The sequence below is a fragment of the Excalfactoria chinensis genome, chromosome 3 (assembly GCF_039878825.1).
Source record: "Excalfactoria chinensis isolate bCotChi1 chromosome 3, bCotChi1.hap2, whole genome shotgun sequence".
Taxonomy (NCBI): domain Eukaryota; kingdom Metazoa; phylum Chordata; class Aves; order Galliformes; family Phasianidae; genus Excalfactoria; species Excalfactoria chinensis.
In genome coordinates this window covers 90,324,707-90,345,754 of record NC_092827.1, presented here as the reverse complement: position 1 = coordinate 90,345,754, position 21,048 = coordinate 90,324,707, and the positions used below count along the sequence as shown (strand labels likewise).

The following is a 21,048-nucleotide window of genomic DNA, read 5'->3' as shown; positions in this document are numbered from 1 at the left end:
CAAGTGAATTTGAGTTGGATTTTCAGGTCAAGTCTTCTGTCCATCAGGTAAGTGCATTTGCTGCCAGGTAAAAGAGTGTCTGTCACGCACTTACTCTCTCTGTGGTAAAATATTAAATTATTCCATGCAAAGTGGATCCTTTCCAACATAAATATTGTTAGTTTTGCATCTAAAGTACCTTGGAGTTTAGGGGTATGAGTGCACTCTGGAAGGAGGGAAGTACCCTTTTGATGGGTTGTTTTCTGTTGGAATATGCAACTCTCAGTCATGGTTTTTCTTCACTTTACTGAGTTGTGTTTTGAGATACTGTAAGCTCTTGCCTATGATCAAAGTGGTCCTAGCATTTTCATACTATGCAAATCAGACCTTGAAATAAAGTGTCTGCTCACAGGGCCTAAAAGCAACACCAACATTCATTCTATCCTCTTACAAACCACTGTTCTGCTTCTCGCTACATCCAGCAGAGATCAAGCATTCTAGATGGAGTGCTGCTGCAAGCCTGGGAAGGGGAGGTTGCCTCAAGTTGACAGCTTTAAAACCTGTGTCACTGGCAAACCAGTGATAGTAAGAATATGGGTGGGGGGAGGAAATAACTAGGAAGTTAGGGTGGAAACTCATACATAATCAGGGGATTTTTCTTCAATTATAGAAAATTAGACACAATATTAGAACTCACACTGGATGAGAAGGGTATGAGACGCGTTGAGGGCAAACCTCCATGCTGGTTACTGTGTCTGATTGTGGGAAGAGTGGAGGTTTAGGTTATCAGATAATTTTAGGAAGGAAAATCACAGTAGGACTGTATGACTGGCCTGTGGTTAGGCTGTATGCATCTCTGCTCTTTAATTTGTATTTTATACTTATGATTGGGAATAATCAGGGAAAAGTTACTCTCTAGAGGGACCCCTCTCACCACTTAAAGAGCTCTCATAAACCACATTCAAAGTTCTGTGTCTAACTGGAACCACACACGCCATGGGGGCAGCAGCCATGGAAGGATGCTGGGGGATGACAACAGCTAAAAAGACGCCCAGGTTTCTGAATGGATGCAATATTGAATTGGTTTTTTTAATTTGTTTTTTCCTCATTTTGTTGTTTTTTTTTTATCATGTTTTTCTTTGGGTTTCTCTCTGTTTTACAGTTCTTTTGAGCTCTTCTTTTGAGGCTGTGTTTGATGCGTTGGCTTCCCATCCGCTGCTCGTAACCATCTCTGCTATGAGTTGTGAGTGAGCCATCATCATGCTTCTGGGTTTTCATTTTGTTTTGCTCTTTTGTTGTATAAAGAAGTCTGAATTACACCTGGTTTTATTTTTTTTCCCTCATGATATGTTTGCTTTTCAGCAGGATCATGACAGCTATCTACACGTGCTGCAGAGACCTAGAGCACTTGAGGTTTTGCTTAAGGGGTTGGCAGACGGGTGGTGCCAGAGACTGTGGTTTTGTCACTATTGTGGTTTCAGAGGCAAGGGGAGGGGAGTTCTCTCATCTGACACTTTTGACTCCAGATTTCCCTGTTTATTCATTTCTAACTCTCTGGGGACAAACTATGCTGCTGTCATTAATGATTCTGCAGTGTACTACTGTTTAAATTAACAACTCAAAATATATGCAAAAGATGCGGAATTTGACTCCACAGTTAGATGTGGAGATACAAATCCCTGTGTCTTCTTTTAGGCCTAGCTGATGGAAGCAGAAAATCCCTTGTACTCACCAGGATGTTTTGTTTATTTAAGGTTTCCTCTTACTTTTTCTTCTCACTCCAGCTTTTTCCATAAGTTATTTTAGTCCAAGATACATCTCCAAGTGCTTCCTGTGATCTGTGACGCTTGTTCTCTTCAATTAGCCCCTTCACTTTGGTCTGCACTAACTTTCGTTTTCTTATTGCTGGAAATCCCCTTCTTATATCTGTGACTGATTAACTGATCCTAGATGACAACAGTCCTGCCAGAGGCAAAGGTGGTGGGTCTCATGAGATGTTTGCACAGACTGGGGAGGAATCAGTAGTCATGTTCTGTCAGAGTACCACAGGAGTAAGAAACAGCAGGAGGAAAGTATAGGCATCCAAATGTAAGTTATTAGGAATGGAGATGGAGATTAGGGCCTTCAAAGTTAGCAATCTAGAGAACAGTGAGACGAGAAAAAGTTTTAATGCCTAGGAAGAAAGGTAGTGTAAGGAGCAGATAGTCAGGTTCATGATGAAAAAGGAACATTCCTGAATCAAAGGGAGCATATACAAGAAAGGTAGATTTCATTTGAAACAGAAGAGAAACAGTGTTGGCCCTTGTAATACAGCTGGTCAGAAGTGTTTGAAATGCAGAACAAGCTCATGGGTGCAAAACAGGACACAATTTGGGAAAATGTACCTGCTTTATACAAGGGTCACTCTGAAAGTAATGTCTCCTATTTATTTGCATGGAAACTACAACAGATACAAAGAAATATGTAACACTGATAAAGCAAACTCTCAGCTACAAAACACTTCTTTTTCAACATGGTCACCACCTACGTACCTTTGCCAGCAACGAACAAGAGCCTACAATTCATGCTCATAAAAATCTGCACCAGTGGAGGTGACCCGCTGTTTCACAGCTGCTCCGACAGTGTCACTGATAGGAAAATGTTGCTCATGCAATTCATCTTTCATTGACCCGAACAAATGGAAGTCAAAATGCACCAAATCCAGACTGTGGCTGTGGGAGGACAGTCCAGCCAGGATGGGCAATGTTCTTCATCGTCTTCAAACTGGTATGGGGCCTGACATTGTTGTGTTGCAAGAGAAAGGCTGTCTTCTTTTCTGGCCTGATCCTGGAAGTTTGAGCCTTCAGCTTAGTCAGTATCACAAGCTGTTAAGGTTCCAGGAAACTCAGGAGGATCATTGCTTTCCTATCCCAAGAGACACTGCACATCACCTTGTCCTCTGGGGGCTGCATCTTGAACTTTTTCTTCAATGGGGAGTTCACATGTTGCCACTCCATGGGCTGCTGTTTTGATTCTGGCTCGTAGTGGTGACGCCATGTTTCACTACGGTAATGATATGATTCAGGAAACTGTCACCTTCAGCCTCGTTGGTTCAATAGGTTCTGACAAACATATACACAGTGTTGTTTCTGTTCCTGTGCAAGCATTCATCAAGCCCACCTGATGCAAACTTTTGATATTCCAATGTTGCCACCATCCTTTCTAGTGCACTGAAGCCAATATTCAGCTCCATATGCAGTTCCCTGGTTGTAATCCATCAATTCACATGGATAGAGACATTCTTCATTTTGTGGTGTGACAGCAGTGTATGGCCATCTGAAACGTTTATTTTTCACATCACTGTTGCTGCTGCTTAAACACACCACTCACCACCTGACAGTGCTCACATTCACTGTTTGGTCTCTTTAAACACTAAGCAAGCATCAGTTGAATGTGGGTGTCATTTTTTTCCACATGGTTGGGGATTCGGTTTCACCCCTTTGCTTCATGCACACTTATATGTCAGACAACAAAATGTAGTGAGATATTGGTGGGAATATTCAACTTCTACTGCCATACCAGCAACATCTGCCTCTGGTGCTGTGGGACAACGTAATAAAACAGGAGACATTACTTTTAGAGCAGCACTCCTACATGATTCTGTCAATTGTTTGTGTTGTAGTACATTGCCAATATATTGAAAGGAACACAGAGTATAATTTTTTTTCTCTGTGGTACCAGTCTAATATATTCTCCCAAGCTAAAACTCATTTTAAACCTAACTTCTGAGACAATGCAATATACTTCATATCTCTGTCATCTCCCTGACAGCTCTGTGTAATAAATTACTTTTGTGCAGTCTGAATTCAGGAGACATACTTTATCATGAATAATGTTTTTCATAGTAATACTGATGTGGAAAAAAATAAAAAAAAGAAATATTCAGCTTGTTAGCTTTTTATTTTCCTATTATTTGGGGTATTTTTAGCAGTTATGCTATACATGATTCCATAATCTGTTAGAACATGTAGGATTTCAGTTCTATGTCTGATGTGGACAGCTCTGGACAGCTGGGATTTTTTATCCAGGCCGTTCTTCACTGCTGGGCAATGCAGTGGTGAGATGTATTTTTTTTATTTAAACAGGAAGAGGTGAAGTATAGAAAGAAATCAGAAGAATTAATGTTGATGAAGTTAGAAGTCAGCAGTTGGGCATACAGCATGAGCTACAGTGAGCTCTGGCAGGAACACTTACTATTTGGATGGAAAATAAGTTATCTCCTGTTTCCATAGTCATGGAAACGTTTAATTGCAGTCAAAAGACAAAACTAATTGTCTCATGACTGGCAGGGTTAAATGCGAGGGAAAGCCTTTAGGAGGAAGAAGCTGTTAACATACATAACGTTTATCTATTTTGTTCAAAGTTCTAAATGTCCTGTCAAAGCAATTGCAAAGTCTTGCAGTGATCTCCTGCAGGCAGCAAATCAGAGAGGACTGGGGAGAGAGCTTATTGGATTCAGCTGCAGCTGTGGCTTGTGGACTGTTTCATAGTGGTTGTTGAGCAGAAGCTTGGTTAAATGATGGGTGAGCATTTGTTTCCATTCTGAAAGCAAAGGAGAACAAACCTGCAAACTGCCTAGGAGCTGGTTTTGGAGTAGATCTAATTAAGGAGAGTATTCTCTGTCACAAATAGTAAGTATTGATCTAAGAAATATTTTCAGAGATATTGCCAGCCATACCGAAATCAGGATGTGATACTTGACTCCATGAATATGGATCTACATTTGATATCTGAGGACATCTAAGTAGGGATAGAACATAAAATGCAATCTCTCCTGTGCTGCAGAGATTGAACAATATTTGTTCTGGAAGTATCACAGATTACACACTGGAATTGTTCATAACTTACTGTTAGTTTATGGCTCATGAAAAGTTTCCATTCACAATGGCAAGGAGGAATGAATGTCCTCTTGAGGACAACTGTCCTGTAGAGGTCAACTGTGGTAATAAGTGATTCCAACATACTGTTCCAGTGGCAAGCATTCTGCTTTTCAGAAACCTGTATTGGTGAATTCGGTGAACACTGAAAGGTGTTTTGCAGTAATTTGTCAGTAGGCATCCTAAATGTGTACTCTGGGACGAAAGAGATATATGGTCCTGAAAATAATATCTTGCACATTACCAATGCTAAATAAGTAGTTTATAGCTCAAGCTGTTGTACTGCAAGATTATATGCTGTGTTAAGTGTGTGGCACATGCATATGGCTTCTCCTTGTGAAATATGACTTTTTGTTAGGAGTTGCTGTAACTGCAGAGCTGCATTGTGCATGCTATTCAGGTGCATGTTAGCAGCATGGTGTTGGTGAACTTGTTTAAACCATGCTCCAATTTTTACTCTTTGTGAGTGTACAGAAACATAGAGCTTCCCTATAACCAGAAGGAAGTAACTGAACTGTATTCAAACTGGCATAAGCATCCTAAAGTACAGTTTTAGGCTTCACTCCGAAAGCATAGGCATGGGCGAAAAACAAAGAGAAATCAACTGACCTAAGTGGGACAACTCATCCTAACAGAGTGGTTATTAGCATGCTCAGATTTCTGCAAGAATAGCATCACAATTTTCAATACTTAGTGTATTGCTGAAGCTTAGCCTTAGGGTGCCTGGGCCTGAACCTGGTTTTGCCACATGAATTTTGGAAGCTCTGCTTCAAACTCTGGTTCTTCTAGCTAAGCTGACAGGATTTGCTGGATGTCATTATTTAAATGCATTTTTTTTCAGAATAAAGGAAGTCACGCTGTGTAAGGTAGTGTCCTTGTAGAGGCAGCATTGGAAAGAGTTAGGGGTGTTGCTCAGCCCCTCCAGCTCTGAATGAAAGTCAGAGGAGGACTGCCTTCTTCCCATGGTACCATTATCAAGCCTTCACCTCCCAGAGGATGTGAAAATCAAGAGAATCAGAGCAAGAAAAACAAAATGTAGTGGAGGGGAAACTGGTGAGGAGTGTAAAAAGAAAAAAATCATGTTGACAGGCAGTGTCAGCAAAGTTGTACATATGACAGGGGATTCCTGTTCTTGTCCTGAGCAGGCTGCCCTCAAACTTTGCTTTGCTGTTGTTATTCTGACTCAGTTTTTCACTTGCATTTCTTTACTAGCTTTTTTCCTTGACCTGGGGTTTAAAAGGGAAGTTATGCTCTTGGAAAATATTCTTATCTCTTTCTAGGCTACTGCTGTTCTAAACTATCCCTGCTATGACTTTTCCTTCTGCATAAAATAAGCTTTGATGGAAATGCAGAATTTGAGAGCACTTCATAAGTGGCTGCTAGGGCAGATGGGAGTTTTGTATCCCTTGGGTCCATAAGATGAATATCTAAGTTCTCAGCAGTTAGCTGTGTGTAGGATTTAGTAATCTGCTCTCTCTGAGATGTTTCTGTTGTTTCCCTTCAGCCTCGCAACGTTGCTGGTTTTCGAGGAACGGTCCGTTATGCTTCAGTGAATGCACATAAAAACCGAGTGAGTATTTCTGGGTTATAAAGGGTTAAGCACAGGTTTGTTTCTCCCCAGGAACATTGTCCTCAGGAGCAGAGGTTTAAAAGCTGTGACTTCTGCTTTGTAGCCTGCATAAGTAAATCATCTGAATTCTATTAGGATGTCAAGGCTGTTTTCTGTAAAATCAAAATTACAATTCAGTTATTGAATCCTCTCAAGTTGGTAAACTTCATAATTTTCATTATTGCATTATTGGACACCGATTAATAGGAAAAAACTCCCACTGTTGAAGTTATCAGTGTTACCTTACAGCCTGCTCACTAATTTCCAGCACAATTCGACTGTGAGACGAGTGCCAGCTCCTCGCATCCATTTTTCCCCTGGGATTTGGGATCTTAGCAGCATGCCCTCAGGTGAAAACCTTCTTAGTGGAACTCCAGCTTACCTTTTTTTTTCCCTGAAGATAGCCATTATTTCCAGAGTATCTGGCATGTTTCATTCTGAACACTTCCAGAACTCATCCACCATTTTTCTCAAAGCATTCTTATCCTATGTCAGTAATGCTTCCCGTGTAGACAGCGAACTGTAAGTCCTCTGGTACTGCTGCAAAGTGCTTGCCAGATGAGAATTATCTGCCCTCCTATCTAATCTCCAGGTTGCTTGCAGTCTCGTTATAACAGACTGAGTCAATGGCTCAGCCATTTGTAGGCCTATAATAAATATATCTAGCAGGATGCTGGTACCTAAAGAATGTTTTTTTTCACCTCATCCTCTGCCCTTGTCATAAGCACCATATTCCCATCCTTTTTCCCATACTGATCCTTGCACTTGTTGGACCCATCTGTAAGCCTATTAAACTTTCATAGGAAGGAGTACTTGCTAAACACAGACATACGTATGTGTGTATGTGTTTTACCTGTACGTGTACAAGCACACATGTATATATAAAAACATGGGGGGGGAAATAAAAACCAGCACAACCCTACTGCTTTAGTTTTCTGCTTGCAAAGGGGTTCTATAAATGCCTGAGCATCATCTTTGCAGTATGTAATCTTTCCTGATTCTCATTTTTCTAGTATGTGATAGAGGGCCATACTGAAAACAAAGCTTCCCACAATTAGAAAATAAATAAAGATAAAGCCAAATAGTTTACTCCAGGCTCCTGGGGGATGTGATTCTTCAGATTCCTTTCATATGCTAGGGAATTCTATTCCTACTCACAAAGTACTTCTGTAATTAGCATGGCCCGGTGCTCACTATTCTTACAGTCTCTTTGTAGCTACCTGTAAATTCCTTAAGTTTGAAAATGAGGCGAAGGAATCTGCTTGCAGCTGAACTTTCAGAAAAGCTTTAGCAAAAACAGTTGTTTTTTGCTGAGAACAGGACTTAAAAATCCAAATTGCATTACTTCTGAAACACCATCCTTCTGGTAAGGAACAGAGGTCTGAGTTGTGGTAAACTTCAGACTGGTGTTAATTATGCTTTCTTCTATCCCTTAGCAGTTGTCTGAACGTGGCTTTATTAAAAACGAGTCTGTAGGGTGACCTGTGACATATGAGGAAGATTTAGGTTGTTTTATGAAAAGAAGTTACTGGCTATAAGCTGTCATTCATTACAAGAGGTGGGAAGTGTGATGTAGGGTAGGCAGCTGAATGCCTTAATGAAGTCCTTCTGTTTTCTGGTGGATACCGATAAAACCAAAGTGTAAATTTTGGATAAGCCGGATAGTGCCAGCTGTAGCCTGCATCAGCTGAAGTTATATTTAGATGCAAAAATTGCTGCTTAATGCTTGCTATTCTGAGAAATCATATTCTGGATATTGTATGTTGAGTGCCAAAAACAAATTCGTGTGCTTTATGTTTCGATTTCCCATTTGCTAGGCCAGGAAGAGGATGATACGGGGAGAATCTTTGAATTATTGTGATGCTTGATTATGAGAGTTTTTAAAAAGCACTTGAGTAAATGCTGTCTTGTGGAGAGTTTGGATGGTACTTTACTTAAGAACTATGATAAAGAAGACTTTCTCTACACTGTTTTCTTTATCTAGGTTGTTCTATATCCTGTTAATAGATACCCTGTATGCTAAGTGACGGAGGGTCCTATGGAAAACTGCTCCCCAGTGTATTCAAAAGTAAAACAAATGAGGTTATTCAGGTGACTGTGCTGACACTGCCCAATTTAGTAAATGCTTGATTTTGCATCATAAATCTTTAATTTGGCTTCTTTTATCATGTAATGGGAAGTATGACTTCTCTCCCTGCTTTTTAAAATGAGGTAGTTCATCTGGAGAGCACATCTGGACCACTGAGCAGCATGGAACTTTGCTCCTCAGTCTTCGTCTCTCTTTTCTCCAGGAGATGGGTAGACATGATGATCTGTGGTCCCTCTTCTACATGTTGGTGGAGTTTGCAGTTGGTCAGCTTCCATGGAGAAAGATCAAAGATAAGGTAAGAAACTTAGCACCACTGCTCAAGATGGGGGGCTACCTTTTTGTTAATATTACTCTTGTTATTTCTGTTTTTCAGCTTAGTGATGCTTTTTGCTGAAGTAAAGCCAGAGCCTGATTTTCGTCAGGTCTTGCTGCAGAATGCTAACCTGCTTTTATGTTCTGTTACACACCACAGAGTGGAGTTTGCCTTATTTGGGATGCACATTGTTAATCATATTGGATCAAGCAGTCCTGAGTTTGTTCTTGCAAAGCAAATCACAAAAGTGACAAGGCTGAATATGAGCTGTCTTTTTTACAAAAATAAAAATAAAAATCAGAGCCTCTAGAAAGGAGGAAGGATAACACTGGCATGGAATGCAAGCCAAGTGGGAATTGCAACTGGAAAATTGAGTAACTGTTCATGTTACAATGAAAATAACTCATGCTTGAGAACCAAGTCCCTGGAAAGAAATATGTTATTTGTGCGGAACGTTCTGCTAAGGGACGTCTTCTGAAGGGTATTTCTGGCTTAGGGTTCTCCTTTGGCCTTTTCCTGCAGTGATCTACCTTCCTGTGCCAGGGGCGTCAAATCAGAAGTGTCTGGACAAAGTGCTGTTTCTATGAATCAGCTGTGTTCCAGGAATCACAAGACTGGATAGTGTTTCAGGAATTGTAAGACAGAGGAAGTATGAATATGATGCAATGATTCTTGGCTCTGAGATATTTTATGTTTTCCAGGAGCAAGTTGGCATGATAAAAGAAAAGTATGAACATCGAATGCTGTTAAAACACATGCCTTCAGAGTTCCACCTTTTTCTGGATCATATTGCAAGCCTAGACTACTTCACCAAGCCAGACTATCAGGTAGTAGCCTGTCTTTGTTACCATGATAATGCATGACACGCTGGATTGGTATTTGCTTTTTCTATTTTTTCTACACGTATGCTTATATCTGACTGATGAACACCTTTCCTAGAACCAGGAGGAAAGGATTCTTCAGTTCTGTACCATTCTTCAGTTTCTTAAAAGTTTCTTCTCCTTCTTGCCTGCCCAGCCCAAAATAATCTCTTAACTCCAAAACAGAAATCTTTTCCCAAAGCAGCAGTTTTCATCAAGACATGAAGGTTGTGAGATACTCCAAGCATGGCAAAATTTTAGTTCAGCTTGCACTAAAGTTTGCAGAGAGCCTGTGGCAACAACTGAATGGTGCACACCAACTTGTTCAGCGTAGCAACCACAACTCTTTTTGAGGTTTATTTGGGAATTAAAAACAGATACCTTCTGGATAGTACAGTGGAAGTGTAACATTCTCAGCCGAAGTGTGGAGCTGGAGAGGGGTGATGGTGGACTGTGAGCAGAAGCTGGGGAAGCTAGATTTCTTTAGATCAGAGAAGGAAGGGCGAGAGGAGATCTAATTGCTATTTTCTGCTATTGTTAAGGGCCGCAGGGAGAAGAGAGGCAGAGAGGCAGACTTTTCTTAGAGGCATACAGCAAGTACAAGTTACATCCAGGGATATTGGGGTTAGTTCTAGGGGAGAGATCAGAATGAGGGTTATTATGTATGGATCAGATACCTAGAGAATCTCCATCCTTAGAGATTTCCAAAAGTCAACTGAACCAAGACCCAGGAGCACCAGATCTGACTTTTTAATTAGCTCTGGTTTGAGCAGATGGCTGGATTAGTGATCTTCAAAGCTCCTATGAACCTATCTTCCTATCGTTCTATTCCAGTGTAAAATAATTGTACTGTATTGAAAAGCCATCCTTGAAATAGAAATGAAAGGGGATTTTTCCAGACTATTTTAGTGCACTACAAATCACGAACAACTTTTTCTCAGTTGGGGACTTGTCTTGAAGCTGTGAATTGCCTCTTTGCCCTCAGCTTCTTGCATGTGCAGCTCTGGGAGGAAGCCTACAAAAATTGCTCTCCCATTAATCTGGCACCTGCAGCTCAGCACTGAACAGTGATTCTTCTATCTGGACTGGAGGTGTAATCCAGCCAGCAATTTCTCCAGACATTTCAGCTTCAGAAATGTCCTTTACGTTCTTTTATCTAGTTTTATTACTGAGAAAAATTTAGAAGTGTATCAGATGGCATCTGAATTTGATGCCAGAATCAGGCTCTCAAAGAAGTTAAGGAAATGAGGGAAAGTTGTCTATTCAGATATAAAGTCATGGTTTATTTAAAATATGGAATGATCAGAAGTAAGGAAACAGAATACAATTTTTGTGAATATAATTTAAAGTTACAGTTTCTCTCCTTAGCTTTTGAATAGATTTCAATTTAAGGGTATACATACTATACTATTTCAATTTAAGGGTATACATACTACATACATGAATCTGTGTTCCATCAACTTGTCCTGTCTCATCCTGAACTTATGTAAACCTTTAGCATCCACCATGTTGTGTGACAGAAAGGATCCACGGCTTAAGTGCTTTCAGAATGAAGGGTTATTTCTTTCTGCTTGTTCTAAACATGCCACCTGCTAGTTGCAAGTGCCTTTTTTAAGACACTTTACATTGTGGACATAACTGTGAGCACTGGATCCCTGGCTCTTCTCCCAGTCTTAAAGACCTCCATGGTGTAGCACTGCAATTACTCTTGTGCCCACTCTGAAGGATTCAAAACTATTCAGTTGCACAGAAGAAAACCTTTCCACATCTTTGATCCTTCTCCATACCTTTTCTAATTGTACATATTTGAGGTGGGAAATTACCGGCATTGCATGTTCAAGATGTACATAGCCCACACAGTGATAAACTCAGTTATGATGTTCTATTCCATTCCTAAGCCTTTCTTACGTTCTGTCTGTTTGATCCAGTGTCAATGCAGTTTTGATGCCTCCCATCTCCTGTACCAAGTAAAGCTTTTGCAGTAGGATGAAGTTCTGGTAGAATCCTTTCTCTCTCCTCCATCATTTTGTAGTGGGGAATGATGCATAAACTCTGCGTGTGAGCATCCAATTACCAGATCATTCTGTCTGCTCTCTCCTCTGTCACTGTCTGGAAGTTGATGTATTGTCTGCCTTCTCCTGATGTATGTCTTCTGGCTTTACAGAATGCTGCATATCATAGGATTCTTTTGGCTTTACTAAGAGGCCAAGCCAAACATGGATGTAAGGGCCATATTGGGTCGGTCCCTCTTTTCTTGACCCTCTGTAATTGAAGAGAGATGCATGGGGCTTGACTGCTGCTGCGTGCTCCTTGCGCTCAGTTGTCCATTCTGTGAAGTCTACAGTCTTTTCCTTCAGCTTAGCTGCTCTCAGCATCTGGAATCGTGTATGTAGGCAAATGCCAGCAGGAAGGGAAGGGGAGGGTGGTAAAATACACCTATAGGCCTCACCACCATCCTGCAGCACATACGAAGGAAAAAGCAGCTGCCTCTGCGATTTGTGGATGATTTTTATCATCATCACAGAAAAGATGTTCTAGGGGTGGAAGGCTATGTGGATATTTCATATCAGTGATCCTTGCCTTTTTTTTCCTATACCATCCCTCTCCATATTGTTGGGTTTTTATTGGGGGGGAAGGAAAAAAAAAAGAGAAACTTACACTACTTGCCTCTTGTCTGTATTTCTCTCCCTCCAACCACCCCTTAACCTGACTTCTGGCTTTCTATGTGAATTCTTCTAGTTCTGTAATTTGCCTCCCCATACCTTTGTCCCTATGTGATATTTCTTTCTCTGTGTGTTAGCCAACATGCTTATCTCCCTGTGCTTTAACCACACTTCTGTCTTTTCCCCTTCAAGCTCTGAGTGCTGTCTGCACCTCCAGACCATGCACTTAGGCAACCGCTCCCACACACAAATATCAAAATCCTCTTTTCATGCACCCAGCACTACTATAATTCTTAACATTTCCTATTTTAGCACCTAGCCATGGGGCCTTTCTCATCCTGAAGGGAAATGTTGTCACATCTGAGTTTTTCTGGGGAAGTTCTGCCCTGCCCTTCTCTGAATGCTGGAGAAAGGTACAATTAAATTTGCAATTGCCTCAGTAAGAACACCCAGGAATGGGGTGAAAGTCTGTCCACAAAGATTGAGGTAGTCAGGAAAAGCAACTTTCATTGTTGACTTCTCTCTGATCATCTGACTTTGAGACTGTATCTGATTTCAAGGTTAGCAATATTTTGAGTAGGAATTGGAATAGGTAATTGTCTGAAATCCCTTGCAAATCAAACATCTGTTGAATTTCAGCCTTCTGTGTATGTAGCATCTCCTGCTGGAGGCTCTTGCTGCGCTCCTTATCTGAAATCCAGCATAACCGAGGGATCACTTGTCATCTTCCTTCTGGTTAGCAGAAAGAAACTCAGCGTGGGAGGCTTGTAGTTACTGTAGAGGCTACTCTGATTCCTGGTGGCATCTTGCACGCAGACAGAAGAACCCTAGATACAGTAACTCTTAGCATGACTTCTGAAAGCAGTGGTTAGAAAGAGTGGTTCCATTGGAAAGGACCTACTAAGATCATAAATTCCAACTGCTTTAGAGCTATCCAAAAGTTAACACACTAGTAAGAGCATTATCCGTAAGCCTCTTGATCACTGACAGGGGCATCAGCCATTGAGGCTGATAACAGTGTCTGGCCACTGTCATGGTACAGAAATGTTTCCTGCTGCCCAGTCTGACCTTGCCCTCGTGTAGCTCTGTGCTGTTCCTGCAGAGTAAATACCAAAGGGATGAGCGTCACTTATGCATACCAGTAAGCTGTGCTAAATAACAAAGGAAATCTGTTGACTTAATGGAAATGAATGGGTAAGAAAATAGCAGGTGAAATTCAATGTAGGTAAATGTCTCATATTGTGTATGTAGAAAAGGAACCTGAATCTAAACTCTGTGATGGGCTTCATCTTGGCATTAGAATGGACTGCTCTGTGAGAGCTTATATGCAGTGCTCAGTAACATTCAGAGAGCAAACAAAACCATAAGGATAATTACAAGTACTATTAGAAGATAAACGTGATTTTGTGTGATATTTCTTAAGTACTGTTTATAGTTCCATACCTGAATCATAACAAGGATAAACTGAAAGCAGGAAGAGTGTAGGTGGAGGTAATAAGGAAGCTGCAGATATATCGACTTCTAGATACAGAAAGCATAAGTAGACTAAGACAGCACATTCTGCAAACGAGAGGACTGACATGTACATGACATCTTTAAAGTCAAAAGTAGAACTTCAGAAAGTTGTTTTCTGCTTTTTCTAACATGAAAATGAGAAACTGCCATATGAAGTTAGCAGATGGCAAATTTAAATGAGCAAAACAAATAGTTCACATCATTACTGAATTCTTTGCCATGAGAAATGTGTAGTCCAAAAGCTTATGTACTCAATAAGTGATGGGGCAGATTCATGAGGAAACGTCCAAGGTTACTAAATACCAGAAATGCATTTACTAAAAAGCAAGACTGACTATTTACTTATATTCAGTTTTGAACAAAAAGTTCCATGTCAACAGCAGCAGCACAAGTCCTGTAGCTATTCAAAGGTGAAAGGATGTATCATGAGATGAGGTGATCAGAAATGCAATCCTATCATATATAACTATCACAACATTAAAATCCCTTTAATCTATGCTAATGTTTATTCATGACCTAGCGTTGACATCACTTTTCCCTGGATAACGCATTGCTGCACAGAGTACTTTGCCAGTAGCTTCATTTTTCTCCTGAAGAAATCAGTTCTCAGAAGTGAACAAGCATAAACCGTGTGAGTGTGTGCATTGGTACCTGCAGTCTTTTAAAGAAAATAATTCAGTCACTTTCACAGTTTGCTTGTTTGTTTTCTGCAGCCCAGTGTGGTTGTTGCCACTGTGCATAAGCAAATCACTGAGCTCCTGCCTAAGCTGTATTTAAACCAGGCACTGCGACAAGTCTGTATTCTGGAACTGGAGCTTTGCTGTTGCCTCCATGTCTTCTGGTGGGCCTTGAACTCTTTGTATCATAGGTACCATTTTGCGTATGTCTAGTCTACAGGGACGCCGAGCTGAAATTAAAGCTTTATATTTAGTGTAACCAGCCAACTACAAGGTTTAACCAGATCAGTGTCAAAATTACATGCGCCACTGTGGTAGATTTAAAGAAATTTCAGTTTCCAAGCCAAAAACAGCCTAGGAAGCAGCTGCTGTGATTTTGTGACATTTGCTTTTCATTTCTCGGTACTTTCTACAGGCAAGATGAAGACTCAGGATGCACTTGATCCTTATCATCATAGTTCATCATCTTTTTTTTGTGTGAAAGCTTCTCTCAGCCAACTTATTCTTAGAATAAATTGTTTTTGTAAATTTATTCCAGCTAATCATGTCCGTGTTTGAGAACAGTATGAAAGAAAGAGGCATCACTGAAAATGAAGCTTTTGACTGGGAGAAGGCTGGTACGGATATCTTGCTGTCCACTAGCACTTCTACTCCGCCACAGCAAAACACCAGGCAAACAGCAGCCATGTTTGGGTGAGTACTGCAGTCACACCAGTCGGACTATGGGCGTGCTCACTGACGAGTTCATTTCTGAACGATTGAAAGGCTGTTGTGATCCTGGAAGGTAGGAGCTACATGGAACGATTTGACTTTAGGCATATTAGCATGCATCTGAAAACGCGCTTTCTACTTTGGATGAGTATGCTAGTTGAAGTTACATTAAGGAATGCCTTTGATGGGGGTTAATGGAACCTAGATGCCACATTATATGACACATAGCTGGAGCTTCTCTAAGAGAGCTTACAGAAAGGCAGCTGCCTTGCTGTGGAAGGGGTTTCTGGTGTAGAGCTGAACTCATCAGAGTGTGTGCTGCCCATGCCTACTTCGTGGTTTCCCAGCCCTCACAGGGTGTTTCATTTGCTGGTGCAGAGGTACATGAAACTTGTTGCTCAGAGCTGAAAGTCAGTCCAAGTGATGATCTGTGGTCTGTTCTGGTGCTTTTGAAGGAGTAAGAATCCATAAAAATATTACTGAAGATAAAAACTATAAAGCCTATCAAGCCTCATCGTCTCATGTTAAGATGGGTGGTTTTTAAGCTAAGTGCTGTGCAGTGTGCACTCCTGGGAACTTCTGAAGAAGTATGAAGCCTGTGAATTGAATGTCCCAAAATGTTTTCACACATCCACTCCATTGTTATTGTGACTGTATACTAGGTGGAATCTTTCTGGCCTGTTTCAATTGTAACATCTGTTTGTTTTTTTTCAATCAGAAATACACTAAGAACTGCTAAGGAATTTCTGTGGAGCAGTGTGATAGGCCACGTTCTTTAATTACTATTACCTTTTTTGTTTGTTTTTTTTTCCGTAGGGTGGTTAATGTCACTCCAGTACCAGGAGATTTGCTTCGTGAGAACACTGAGGATGTCCTACAGGGTGAACATCTGAGTGATCAAGAGAATGCTCCTCCCATCCTGTCAGGCCGGCCAGCAGAAGGTCTTGGCCAGACCCCAAACACTGCTTTCAATGAGGCTGAAGTTTGGGAAGAGACAGATGTGAATCGCAACAAACTCAGGATCAGCATCAGCAAAGTAAAGAAGACATGTTTATTTCTTGTAGCTTCTGGTCTCAGGGCAATGAATTCGCAGACTGCTATAAGCAACCTGGATCCACTGCTGTGACAGCCTACGTAGTACAGAACAAACAGCACCAGGAATTTCTCTGTGGAAATGGGGAATGACAGGTTTTTCAGAGTGAAAGCCATTGGGGTTAATTTGGATCTTTATGCAAAATATATTGTGAGCCCAATAATGCTACAGTGAATGGTTCATGTAGCCACTACATCGTGATGTAGCATCTTGGTACTTCAAGCAGTGGTGTTCTGGTCCTTGAGTAGCTGATATGGTATCAGAAATGTCCCAGTTTTGGAAATCATAAACCAAAATTTTACTGCATCCAAATCTCCCGGGCAAATAAATTTGATCTTATTGTCCTAGATCTTAATTCATCACTGGTTGAATTTGTCTTCCACTTGTTTAACTGGCCTTTCTAAGGGGTAGAACAGTCTATAATACCATATGGATTCATGCTTGTTAAGAGAAAGCAGACTCATTACTTAATACTTTTGTATTTTTGCATTCCAAGGTTGTATTAGGCTTTGTAGCCTACAATACATGTACATGTAGCCTGCAATGCATGTACACTGCAGTTGGTTTTCCCTAAGCTATTTTTTCAGTTCTTTCTTGTAGAGGTGACTGGATGATCAATTCATTGTAAGTGTTATTTGAGGGTTTACCAGTTCATTTATTTATTAGATAAATTTGCATATTGTAAGTAAACTAGCATTTGCCGTATTGATCTCAATTCTAATTTCAAACTCAGAATATCACATGGCGTGGCACCAAATACAAACAAAATCTGTCATCAGAAAAACCTGCATTGGCAGGCAAACTCTCAGCTGACAAATATTGGCAGACTAGCATTAATTATATGGAAAAGCTACCAGCCAGCTGGATCTGACCAGAATTCACTTCAGTCTATACACAGACACAAAGTTAGTCCTTTCTTTAGCCCTTTCCACGGATATCTCTGCTATCCTGAATCTTACTAGGAAAGACTTTTTAAGACCAGAAAGCCTCTCACCTAACTTGCTTAATGTTCTCCAGTGCATCCAATTTGGATCAACATGTTACTTGCATGAAACATTACCTGAAGAGTTCCTCGATACTGAGAACTATAAATTAAGTTCAAATCACTTCATTATCCGTCTCTGATAAATTATATGTGTGCACTTCTAAAAGTTCTCATCTGAAGGCCCATGGGATAAGAAAAGCTTGATAGAGTGAGGCCTATTATTTCACAGAAATCCTGGTAATTCCTATCTGCTCTTTTGTTCCTTAGAGCCACCAGATGCCTTGATGCTCTTCAGTCAGACCGAGATGCGTACAGGGGAGCCCTAACTATCCTCTCCTTATATTAGTTATATGTCATGTCTAGGTACTCAGTGCTGTCATTCACAGGGCTATCATAACAGCAGCTAGAGGCAGGAGAGATTTCTACAAGATCCACAGCACGACCAGGTGACTCTCCTGCTGAGGGCTGTGCTATTTCTTATCAGTTTACTGGCAGTGGAGTTCAGAGGAGTTGGCACGGCAATGAGCAGTTCAGTTCTGACAAGTTCAGAATCAGACACTGGCAGTCAATAAAATAGAGCCCAGGACATTATGCTTTCCAAAGCAGAAGTCTGGCCTTTCTGTCAGCAAGGGTTATCTTTAGTCTGACTCTTGCCTGTCCTTTCTCTCTGCTAGGGCTGTTCTCTTTGCTTTGATTGTTCTCTGATAAGGAGTCAGTTTTCATTGAAGTCACAGTCACCACAAGGAGAAATAAAAGAGGCTGCAGATTTGATCTGTAGGGATGAAGCTTTCCCTCTCCTTGCAATCTCAGGCATACTGTGTGTCTTTCAGAATGACACAGGCAGCTGGATTGTAAAGCACCTTTCTAGGCCCAGCTTCAACATCCTTTGTTTTCCAGTTTGTGGAACTAGAATTAACTCTCGCTGCCCCTGTCTGGCTCTTTGTTTTCAGGCAGTGAATAGATCTTGCTGTCTGTTGTTCTTCCCAGTACTTCCCTGGGATGTACTAGAGATAATCGTTTTTCTCTGTTCACATAGTTCAAGTCCTGCTATGTCCCATTTCTCTGCTAAGGGTGGTTCCCCTGCTCATTGTCAAAGAGAAAAGTTCTTGTTTTGCCATTGGATCAAAGTCCTCATTCTCTGTTGTTGGGTTTCTTTCAGAAGCTTTTTCTTTCTCTCTTGCACCTTCTCCCAGTGGATCTTGCCAAGTTGCCTGTTTTCCTACAAGTATAACATCAGTATTTTGTTCTTCCCCCAAAGATATTTGGTTATTTCGAGCAAAGATATTTGCTTGAAATTAGGAATTGACTTAGTCATATCATGTCCATCCAAAGTGGAAGTATATACATTCAATATAATGCATAAATATAAGCTAAAATACAGATTTCGTACACGTTTGCTTTAGCTCTTGCACACCATAGATTAACAGTGTTTGTGTTTGCAGTAGTTTAGTCCATGAGAATTCCAGGGTAATTGAAAGGCAAAGGCCATCTTGTAGAGATGTTTAAATATTTGAATTGATTTAAAATCCATTCGTTTTTAATACTGGATAATTGCTGGGGCGTGTAGGCCCTTGAGTTACTTCATATGTTGTTTCTGTAGATTGTGAAAATGCAGCTGAAACTGTATCCAGGAAGAACACACAGAGCAACAGTGAAGGATGGGAAATCCAAGTCTGTGATTGGTTTTCAACACTGTCTATGTTTATTCCCTTCAGACTCAGTGCATGGTGGAAGAAGATCAGAGAAATGGGGTCTGCCCCAGCTCCCCTGTCCGAGTGCCTCCAGAGTCCCCTACCGCACAAGCGCGCTCCCTAAGATATCGCCGCGTGAACAGCCCGGAGTCAGAACGCCTCTCTACAGCTGATGGCAAAGCAGATCTACATGAAAGAAGGTTTGCTTACCCTCTGTAACCTGCTACTTGTAGTGGTGCCTTGATTGACTGTTGAGGCCAACCTGATCATTTGATAAATGGGCACTGAAAAGTTCTTTCTAAGTGGAGAAGTCAGTGCCTGTGGGCTTTGCGACCTTTGTGATGAGATGTTCTAGTCTGTTAATAAGGTGAATTAGTGGGAAGGGTTCCTGGGTGGGAAGAATTCCACAGGTAAAGAGTGGGACGTTTGTCAGAGAAAAAGCAAAGTATTAGATCAGAGATGAAGTTAATAGTCCTAAAGCTTTTTGCTGACCCTAGGTGGGAGGGAAGAATGGATCTCATTAGGATACATACAGAGATGCTTGTATTTTAAGAGCTAGCTGACAGATCTCATCTGGTGAGTTTCGTTATTTCATTTGCCCAGAGTTGTGGTGGAAGCCCCATCCCTGGAAACATCCAAGGTCAGGCTGGAAGGGGCTCTGAGCACCTGATGGAGCTGTAGGTGTCCCTGTTCATTGTAGGGGAGCTGGACAAGTTGGCCTTCAAGGATCCCTTCCAACTCCAGTGATTCTGTGACAGTTATTTCTCAATAATAATAGTCATCATCCTCATCTTATTCAGCATTTAGCGTTGCATTTGTTTGCATTTGCAAAGCGTGCATTGCATCCAGAACGCAGAGCCTGATTTTGAGGCTTGTGGGAGTACTTGTCTCAGATCCACAGTGAGGACATGGCCAAGAAGCACAGAATAATAAAAAATAATTAAAATAAGCAGTTTAAAGTATTGTGTGCTGAGGAATGTGAGTTATAGACCTCTGATGCTGATAACCCTCTTCATACTCTTCATTACTCCCTCTTCCTCTTACAATTGAAAGTGAGGACATGGACTGTAGTTACAGGTGTTACTGACAAAATGACCCCTGTAAAACAGGTAGGGAAGAGACAAGCCTTCTCTGTCACAGAAAATCTAGCAGAGTTCAGCTAAGAAGAGTCACAGGGAGGCACAAGCTTGAAACGAGGAAGGATCTAAAAGAATTAGAGAGAGGAAGAGCTCCTGGTATTACCTCCAGTTTGTTAGGTGCTAGTTTATTCTGGATGGATGAAGTAAGCTGTAATACTTGTCTGTATTTCAGAAATGATTGTGTGTGTTATTATGGATCATTTGGAGATTGAAAAGCAAATCTTGGTTCTGGTTAACTTATTTTTTTTCTCGTCCTCTTTAAAATAAGAAGGGAAAAAAAGCCATTTAGTCAGCAGCACCACTCTTGTACATTCACTAACAGGTTTTAACTCCTTCCTCTTTCTCCTATTCTTCCCTATTGTTTCAGCATCATGCTATCTTAGTGTAGGAGATGTGTAATACCCAGGAGGCATCCCTTTCTGCTGTCTTCTTCCCTCGGCCCATATTTGTAAAACAAAAATCTTTTTGTCATCTTCCAAGTAGCCTCCCTCTGCATGGTACAAGTATGGTCCCTCTCTGCCTCACGGTCTTTAATTTATACTTCTCTCTGTCTCATCTCTGACCTTCCATTGTGCCAAAGACACCCAGCTCTGCTTAACAACCCTCACCCTCTGGTCAGTCACCTCTGTGTTTTCCCTTGAAGATTTTTCCCCAGAGGAGCACACAAGGCTTCTGTATGGTCCTTGTTGAAATCACTCCGTAAAAAAATACTGCGAGTGTCTTTTTCTGGGCATCCGACACTGTGATTGTGCAACAAGCTGCCAGCCTCTGCAGTAGTCAGAACTGAATAGGGAGGGAAAGGAAGCAG

The 21,048-nt window shown here is 41.0% G+C and overlaps 1 protein-coding gene across 2 annotated transcripts in view; it reads left to right on the top strand.

Moving 5' to 3' along the window:
• Positions 1–21,048, top strand: part of TTBK1 (tau tubulin kinase 1) — a 95,928-nt gene that overhangs the window by 43,593 nt on the left and 31,287 nt on the right. For both annotated transcript variants that reach the window (XM_072333849.1, XM_072333850.1), the window contains exons 7-12: positions 6,400–6,465; positions 8,796–8,888; positions 9,608–9,733; positions 15,160–15,314; positions 16,149–16,368; positions 19,126–19,301. In XM_072333849.1, the coding sequence (XP_072189950.1) occupies positions 6,400–6,465; positions 8,796–8,888; positions 9,608–9,733; positions 15,160–15,314; positions 16,149–16,368; positions 19,126–19,301 (836 nt within the window). The remainder of the gene's footprint in view (positions 1–6,399; positions 6,466–8,795; positions 8,889–9,607; positions 9,734–15,159; positions 15,315–16,148; positions 16,369–19,125; positions 19,302–21,048) is intronic.